Source organism: Hyperolius riggenbachi, chromosome 6 (genome assembly GCF_040937935.1).
Source record: "Hyperolius riggenbachi isolate aHypRig1 chromosome 6, aHypRig1.pri, whole genome shotgun sequence".
Classification (NCBI taxonomy): domain Eukaryota; kingdom Metazoa; phylum Chordata; class Amphibia; order Anura; family Hyperoliidae; genus Hyperolius; species Hyperolius riggenbachi.
Window position 1 is genome coordinate 37970841 of NC_090651.1, and position 9534 is coordinate 37980374.

The following is a 9534-nucleotide window of genomic DNA, read 5'->3' on the forward strand; positions in this document are numbered from 1 at the left end:
TCACCAGCTCCCTAGAGGTTATGTACTTCTGCCTGCACCCCCTTCTGCTTACTTGCCGGTCTGCGCCCAGGGCGGTCGCAGCGCCCGCACTGCCCAAGAAATGGCCATGCTGCTGAAAAATACTCTGCATTTACACACTGGGCTGTGGGAGCGCAGGAATAGGGTGTGCAATGAAATGCAAAAGTTGTTGCAATGTTTGTATCTCGCGGTCTCCCTGTGTTATGCATCCAGCTCATATGACACATTGTTTATATTCTCTAGTGTGTGCTAGTTTCTCTTTTTTTATGGTGGGGGAAGGGGGGGGGGTGACACAGAACTTCTTGCCTGGGGTGATACAGACTCTAGAAAAGCTGGTTCATTTGCATACAATTGGAGGTGATTACCTGCTCACAGCTAGCACCTAGTGGTCCTAGCTAAATATATTGGAGGGATGGGCTGGCATTGCATAGATTATGTACACCAATAAAATGATCTAATTCATTCATGCTGCAATAACCTGACTGTAGGTTGTTTTTAAAGTGGATTCGGGATACACTTTTACTCATTGCATAATTGTGTTCCTTACATATAGTTTATAGGGAATTCCTCAAGCCAAATACTTTTTTTGTTTTGTTTTAATACTCTTATTCCCTATAAACTAAACAAGCCTCGCCCACAGCTCCTTTTGTGCCTTGGCATTGTGTAGCAAAGGCTTATGGGAGCTCAGTCTGGGCAGGAGGAGGAGGAGGAAGTCACTAGCCAGAGATTTCAGAGGCAGAGGGGTGGAGGGAGGAGGAGTGGGGACTGAATTTACACACAGACAAGCTGATAGCATCTCCAGCCCTCAGCCTGTGTCAATGTGACAAACAGAACATGGCTGCCCTCATTGTATCACAGGAGTAAACTATCTAAACTTTAGATAAGATATATAGACAAGTTACTTGTTATAGTTAGTTTTTCATCTCGGATCTGCTTTAAAGCAGCAAGGACAGCCATTCTATCCCAGGGGAAAAACACATATATCAGTAGATCAATACTTGTTTCACTTACATAACATTATTGTACTGCCCACATTTTTATTACAGTGAATTTTATATAGTTAATAAAGAGAAAACTGTTCCAAGCATTTCCATCTTTACTGCTTGAAACCATTTCTGATGTAATTTACTCCCTTGCTCTTTTTCCTCTTAGAAACTTCATTGTCATATCTAGCTTGCTTTGTAAACACACGTGCGCACAGCATGGATCGAATTTCAGCAGCTTCTGTTGGGGTGGGGTGCATTTCCCTTCTCAGCCTCCTGTCACACTGAGCTGCTCTCAGCCAATCAGCAAGGAGCAGGAATGTGGGAGGGGAGATAACAAGTTTTCCTCTCCCCGGCAATGTACCAGAAAAGAGCACCATTCCTGCCCTTATGCTGCACCGCCATGCCTGCCCCTGTGACTCAAATTTCAGATCAGATTAATTCTGTTATCTGGGGAACATGGCTACATAACTTATGTATGTAGAGTGCACTTGGCTTAGTGTTGGAAGAGGACAGAGAGGAAATAAGAAGAGGTATTTCCAAAAAAGTAACTTCAGCAGTATCCCGAGCCAAAAAAACACAGGCAACCATAAGACGTGCATGTAAGAAAGGGTGCTGTTTTTAAATGGGAAGGGGGCTCTGACTTGGGGGTATGGGGTGGCACAATATCAGTGTTTTCCATAGGCTCTATATTACCCAGATAGGCCCCTGGTTGCCGAATCCAATATACTAGGCATAGGGGACGAAAAAAAGTACAAATCCGGCCTTTCCCGTTTTGTTCCACTGGTGCAGCACAGCAGGATGTCCTGCGCCCTCAGCGAGTACGTCCTTGCCACCCCTTGCAGCTATTAATGATGGCTCTATACACACACGCATGAAGCGGCCTCCTCCTGTGCCAGAGACGTTCTGCACTGGGAATTATTTACTCTTTATGAAGCAGCCGCCTCAACCTGTTTGCAGGATGTGGTGACGGTCTGTCAGAGCAATTCACAGCTCAGCCCCTAAAGCCATACATTTGCAAATCAATTTGCAAATTAAAAAGCCTTTTAATTTCTCCCAGACCTTCCCTGACCCGCTCGGCGACGCAGGGAAATATTAGCTCTTGGAAATAGGCCATGATAAAAAAAAAGTATCAAGAACAGAGAAGTGACGATTGTGTCACAAAGGAAGGTAACTTTTCTTTCACTTATGTTGCAGAAGGTGACAGAGGGGACGTTTTGTAGTTTGTAAGAGAACATTTCCTGGTAATTAAAGTCTGACGCCAAGATGTAAAAAAAAAAAACATTTTAGCACTTGGATGTGTGAAGACGGGACAGGACCTAGATTAGATTTTAACTATTACTGTATATCCCTACCAGTGCTGGCGCATAGGTGCAAACTGGGCAGTTGCCCGGGGCCAAAGAGCATGTAGGGGCCCTCAAGTTCTATGTGGGGCACAAAGGCAAATCAGGTAAAAAAGGGGTGCAGGAGCCCTTATGCTATCATGCACCTGTGGGTGCCGAAATTTACCATTTTTGCTGCAAAACGTGGCTTTTACACCATTGAGGCTAAGATGTGAAATTTGGGCGCTGGGAGGCGCTCAACTAACAGCAAGCACTGCAAATATCCGCACCCGGAGGCACCCAATAGAATTGCGGGTGCCGAGGGTTTGCGGAAATGCAAATTGCAGCATTGCAAGGCAGGCGCGGATATTTGCAGTGCTTCCTGCTAAGTGGGCGCCCAAAGTTATCATCTTAGCTACATATTCGGCATTGCTTGCGGGAGTATTAAGATTTAGGAGATAGGATTAGGGTTAGGCATCACGGGAGTCTTAGGCATCACCAGGGCGGTCTTAGGTTTAAGCACCACCAGGAAGGTCTTAAGGTTAGGCACCACCAGAGGAAAGTCTTAGGGTTAGGCATGGGGGGGGGGGCTTGGGGTTAGGCACCACCAGGGGAGATGTGAGAGTAGGGTACGATTTAACTATAGTAAAATATTGTTAAAAATTGCCAATATTTTACTATATAATCCAGCAGTAGACTGTTGCTAATTGTAGCAATATTCTACTAGCGGCAATCCCCTGTGCCCTTTTTTTGAGCTGCCTTTATTTCATATATGCGCACAATGGTAACCTAATACTGCGATCTAGGAAGTGGGGGACCAAAGGTCATCTAATACAGTATGGGCGGGGGGAGGGGACATATTTTGGGTACCCATGTTCATTTTTGCCCAGGGCCCTTTTTTATCTAAAACTGGGTGTTTCTGCCATTATTGTCAGATCTTACAAGATTAGCTGCATGCTTGTTTCTGGTGTTATTCAGACACTACTGCAGCCAAATATATCAGCAGGGCTACCAGGAAACTGGTATTGTTTAAAAGGAAAGAAATATGTCAGCCTCCATATTCTTTTCACTTCAGTTGTCCTTAAAGGAATACTATCGATTCACATATTTTTTTCAATTGACGCAGGAATTGTTTGGGAAGTGCTGCTAAGTACTGGTGCATACATTTTAGTAGCAACTTCTTTGTTTACTGTTAGCAAAATACATTCGAAGTTTACTGACGCCAAAACTGAAGGCTGACTGAGCCATGAGGAGAGGGGAAATTCGAAATTCCCCTCACACTAGATCAGTTAACTCTATGTGTAGCTCTGTGTGTGACAGAGAAGAAAGCTCCCAACAGCTGCAGCTCCTGTGTCCTGTGTTTCTGACTGAAGTGTCTGAAGAGAGCAGAGGAAATGTAACTAATTCTCACAGCTTTTTCATACTGTTTTTGCTTTCAGAGTTTGATATGTTTGATATTTGCTTTCTGTAGTCTGATATGCAACTCTGGCTGTGCATTGTAGCAGACACCCCTTCTGCAATTGATTTGTCCCAATATAGCTAAATCCTACCCTCAATAAATTACAGCTTTTGCCTCTGATATTTAACATGAAAAGTAGGAAAATGTTTACACAACTACTTAACTGGATATATATAATTGGGTATTGTCCTTTTTTATTAAAGGTGAAGGATCAAAACACAAGTCCTTTTAAGGGCAATCCACCTTGCCCACAGTGACCTAGGTAATTTATAGTAAAGGACTTTAGGAAAAACAAGGAGGTACAGTGCAGTTTGGCAAAAACTTTGTAGAAAAAACTTTATTGGTACAAAATATTAAAAAATCAGCAAATGTTTAAAAGCTTTTTCAATTCCACACATATCATAGGTCTTCATATAGTTAAATCACTGCCATGGGGCATAGATAATTGAAGCCGATAAGTGAGTATTGTATTCTGGCTTGGTTTAATTTTGAAGGAGGTTTTTTGTATCTTATAGGCAACGACACATGTTCGTTTCGGGCTCCTTATATCATAAATTTGCCCTTCATCAGGCCGCAATACAAGTTTCTAAAATACAAACAATAAACACAAATATTAAAAACAAGGCTCGAGAGACAACAAGCTCAAAACAGAGCAGTGAACAAGGAAGGAAAGCTCCACTATTGTTATTTCTGGTATGCAATTCACATGGTCCAGAATAAGTTCTGAACCTGCATATCAGGAGGAGAATTGAAACATAGACACCAGACCATGTGTCGTTTTTGCCAAACTGCACTGTACCTCCTTGTTTTTCCTAAAGTCCTTTACTATAAATTACACAACTACTTAGACATTATTTGCACACTGTCATTTTAGAACACTTGAGTATCGATAGTATTCCTTTAACCTCCTTGGCGTTCTGATTCTTTCTAGATTTTAGGGTCTAAAAGTGGTGCAATTTTTTCCATGAACATTTGCTGTAATCTTTTAGGCTGTAATTCTTAGGGATACCTTACTAATAACAAGGCAAATAATTTTGGTATTAATACACCATTATAGCTACTTTTTCCAGTGCAATACAGCGCAATACTGTAACAAAAACTCACTTACATTTTATTACTGTATAACATAATACATTTATTCAATTCATTTTTTTGCAGTTCTGCTGCATAATTCAATCATATACCGTACGGTAAAATTTTTTTTGCAGGAAATAATAATGCAAACAACCAAAACACAAAAATTCATACTTTTTGCATGAACAAATAATGCAAATAAAAAAACATGCAGAATTACTCCTATATACAATACAGATTTTTTTGGATGCTAAAAAAAAAATGAAAAAAATTAGTACACATCCCTGGTATGATAAATTTTGAAGCAGGGGACTGCACATAGTCCAACATCGCAGTCAGGACAGTGGTACCTGGTCTCCCTGCGGATTTTTTTGCCACTGTCATCTGTTTTTGAGCAGCACACCACACACATCCTTGTGGGTGCAGCCTTTTTTGCAGTTGGTGGGACATGCTCCACAAAGTGGCGGCCAGTGAGGCGCTCCGGGTTGACCACCCCAACAGCACGGCGTCCAGGTCTCCTCACAGCCACTGATGGCATGTGATGTTTCATAAGGATAGACTCCTTCACTCTCCAGATAAAGTCTGCGTGATGCCCAGGGTGGTCGCTGTATTTCTGGAACAAAACGTAACTGTTCCATAGGCACTGCTCCAAGAGATGGCGGAAGATTTTTTTATAATATTTCTTCTGCTGCTTTCTCATAGCCGGGTAAAATGTTGTCTCTTGGTCTGCCTTGTCAACGCCTCCCATCGTGTGATTATAATCCATAACAACCTGTGGCTTTGGGATATCTTTGCCACCTCTTGTGTGTACTACAGTAGTTGAGGCGTTATGGACGGTACTCATGAGACAGACATCTTTTTTGTCTCTCCAACGCAAGGCCATCATCTTGCCTTTTTGCCAGGCAACAATCTCCCCAGGCCTGAGTTTTTTAGAGGCAAAAGATGACGGCAAGTTGCGACGATTAGGCCTTACAGTTCCGTAACAGTCGGTCTTGTTCTGTACAAGAAGTTCACACAATTCTGGTGTATAAAAATTATCAGTAGTTACGCAGTAACCCTGGTCCAGCAACGGCTCCATAAGTGTTAGAACGGATGATGTCGCCATGCCGTAGTTGCTGAAGGTCTGGCTGAAACGGGTACCCTTGCCTGTATACAATACAGAGTTCCATATATAGCCGGAAGATGATTCGCAAAGTCTATAAGACTTTAGGCCAAATCGTGCCCTTTTTGAGGCTATATATTGGATCCAGCTTAGTCTCCCTTTATACGCCATCAAGCTCTCATCCACGCTGATATCCCTTTCTGGCACATAGGTCTCTCGGAAGTTCCTTTGGATGAGCTGGTAAACATCCCATATTTTTCGGAGTTTTGGGGCAGGATGAGAACTTTCATCATACTCCTCATTATTCGCGAAGTGTAAAAACTTCATTATTAGCGAAAACCTGCATTCAGACATCACTGTGCCAAAAAACGGAGTGGCAAGTAAGCGGTTGGTGCTCCAGTACCATTTCTGGACTGGTTTACCCACCACTCCTTGAAGGATGATCAGTCCCAGAAACAACCACAATTCATCTGAGGTTACTGGTTCCCACTTACGGTTTCGCGACAGCCTCAGATGTGGAGTCGCCAACTGCTGCTCCGCATATGTGTTGGTCTCCATGACAATTTTATCAATGACATCATCGGTCAGGAATAACGCCAAGAACGCCAAGGGGTCGTCGCGGTCCACGTCCACTTTCAATCCTGCCGCGCCAATGAAGGGAAATCTTGGCGGTGCTGCCTGAGGTGTGCTGCAGTCAAGAGGGCACCAAGTGCGCACATTGCTGATATCAAGCAGCGAGTCGTCACTGTCAGTGTCACTGTCAGATGAGGAACTTTTCCAGCTTTCGCTGTCACTCTCATCAAGCTGTTCCGAATCACTGTCGCTGTTTTCAAGCTGCTGTAAACAGCTTTTTGGGTACACAGACGCTTGGACGTCATGGTGGATGCTGTGAAAATCGCACTGGCAGAAGGACTATCTCACTGGACAAACTTCCACAAATAACTCTGAGGTAAGTATGTATCTATTTGTGTGCTAATTTATTCAAAGCTTTATTGACATGTGCTGTGTGTGTAAATTTATTTTTTTTTTTCACTGTAACTTTATTTTTTTCAGGTGGGGTAAACACTCCCCCCCCCCCCCCCCCCGACGATCATCACGCTGCACACACCACTGATGATACGCCGGAGGGGACAGAGTAGGTGAAGCGCTGCTCATTACAGCAGCAGGGGGCAGGACAGGGGGTAGAACTTGGGCAGAGGAGAGGAGGGGGAAGCGCTGCTCATCACAGCAGCAGGAGGGGCAGAACCTGGGAGGGGACATGCTGGGATGTGCCCGCACATCGGGCTGGACATGGGAGGGAGGCAGAACTTGGGCAGAGGAGAGGAGGGGGAAGCGCTGCTCATCACTGCAGCAGAAGCGGCAGAACGTGGAGGGGACATGCTGGGATGTGCCCGCACATCGGGCTGGACATGGGAGGGAGGCAGAACTTGGGCAGAGGAGAGGAGGGGGAAGCGCTGCTCATCACTGCAGCAGAAGCGGCAGAACGTGGAGGGGACATGCTGGGATGTGCCCGCACATCGGGCTGGACATGGGAGGGAGGCAGAACTTGGGCAGAGGAGAGGAGGGGGAAGCGCTGCTCATCACTGCAGCAGAAGCGGCAGAACGTGGAGGGGACATGCTGGGATGTGCCCGCACATCGGGCTGGACATGGGAGGGAGGCAGAACTTGGGGAGAGGAGAGGAGGGGAAAGCGCTGCTCATCACAGCAGCAGGCGGGACAGAATGTGGGAGGGGACACGCCAGGAAGCTCCGCACATCGGGCCGGACATGAGAGGCTGATCTAGTCCTGGAGCGCACCGCAGAAGCCCAGGATCTCTGCGCAGAGTGCACAGACTGCAAAATGTGAGTCACCACGACCCAGGCTCGGGATCAACGATAATAGCAGCTTTTCTTTACCCCGAGCCTGGGTCGGGAAAACCGGCAGGGGGGTTAAGGACCGGTTCACATGGACACTTTTTGGGCAAAAGTGACTTTTTAGGGGTCGAGCGCCGCCCCCTGCAAGTGAAAGGGAGCATTTAGTACGAGCTTTTGAAGGCTTTCATGAAAGCCTTATGTCAGTAGATCCTGGCTTCTGGTCTCAAAAGCAACATGCAGCTTCTAGAAGTGGTTTGCTGTTGCTGGCATTGCGTTTGAATGCCAGTAAAAGCCACTGGAAGCCAATGAACGCCAATGATAACCAACAAAAGCCTGTAAAGGCCGGTATAAGAGACTCCCACTTCCTGCAAAAGCCACCAAAAGCCCAGAAAACGCAACACTCTAACGCACTGAAAGCCATTAAAAGCGTTCAAAAGACATTAAATGCTTAGCTGTTAAATGCTGGCGTCCTTGAGAAAAAACAACAGCGTTTGAACGAGACACTGAGCAGAAGCCCGAGTGGACCAGCTTATGTACGAGTACCAATATCCCATACCAGGATAATACAGTACCTAGACACGGGTCCATACATCCAACTTCTTCATGGTAGTCTACTTAAGGAACATACAGTGTATTGTAACATGTTCATGATGCTGCCATCAGAATAATTCAGTATTAATATGCTGAACAATCCCAGTCTTCCCCTTTTCTTACCAGCCACAGCATCTCCTGCGGCCGTGATTTCCTCCTTTCAACGTCGCACGATTTTTAATCTCCTTTGGCGGAAAGGAATTAACACCACTCAGCGTGCGCTGCGGACCAGAGGGCTGTAATATGAAAATCATTATTAGAATAGATTATTTTACGAGGCACACTTCAGAAAAAAACCACCGGAGGACACTCTATACACCTATGCCCTTCAGGGTCACAGAAGGAAAAAAGTTTTGCAGAATCTTCACGTGGATTTTGAAAGTTCTAAATAAATGTTTTCAAGAAACATTCAGGTGTAACTTTTTTTTCTTCTGGAATAATGTCAGCTGAGACTTTTTTCTTCTTCTTTTTTTTTTTAAAGGATACCCAAAGGAAAGGGACAGAAGTGCAGATTAATTTACCTGTGGACAGCGGCATAACTACAATTCACAGTGCCCCCCCTGCGAAACTTTCATGTGGCCCCCAAAGTTCACACCTCTTCCCTTACCTTCCTCTGGTGACCTTCTCGGCCTTGGGGCCCATCTCACGAGGCTCATAAAACAAATGTGGCCATCATGATCTTCACTTTCATAACAAGTGTGATAAAAGCACCCGATCTGAAGTATAGTCTATTGTATCCGAGAAAGGGAAGGTTTGTTCATTGGAGGTCCCCCACAGCTCTGGGCCCCCCTGCGACCCTCTAGTGACGCCCCTGCCTGGGGCTTCTTCCAGCCCCCTACAGTCTATTCGTTCCCCCACTGTTCTTTTGATCCACTCCACTGTGTTGCTTTCCTCTCCGAAAGATCTGCAAGTCAAGCTAAGTCACACATGAATGGCCCTGGCCACGCACCTCCTCGAATGCGCCCACATGGCCGGGAGTGCTCTGTGCAGTTAAAGAAAACCTGTAACTAAAAAAAACCTCCCCTGGGGGGTACTCACCTCGGGTGGGGGAATCCTCCGGATCCTATTGATGCTTTCCCCGTCCTCCTGTGTCCCACGGAGGTCTCGCTGTGCCTCTCTGAACAGCGAGGAT

At 45.4% G+C, this 9534-nt stretch overlaps 1 protein-coding gene across 1 annotated transcript; it reads right to left on the minus strand.

Annotated features, from left to right (window-relative positions):
* Positions 1-4325: 4325 nt before the first annotated feature.
* On the minus strand, positions 4326-9044 carry LOC137522039 (piggyBac transposable element-derived protein 4-like). The gene is made up of 3 exons (XM_068242059.1): positions 9010-9044; positions 5207-6844; positions 4326-4368 (listed from the first exon to the last, which is right to left on the minus strand). The coding sequence occupies exons 1-3, from the start codon at positions 9042-9044 to the stop codon at positions 4326-4328; spliced, it is 1716 nt and encodes a 571-aa protein (XP_068098160.1).
* Positions 9045-9534: the final 490 nt, after the last annotated feature.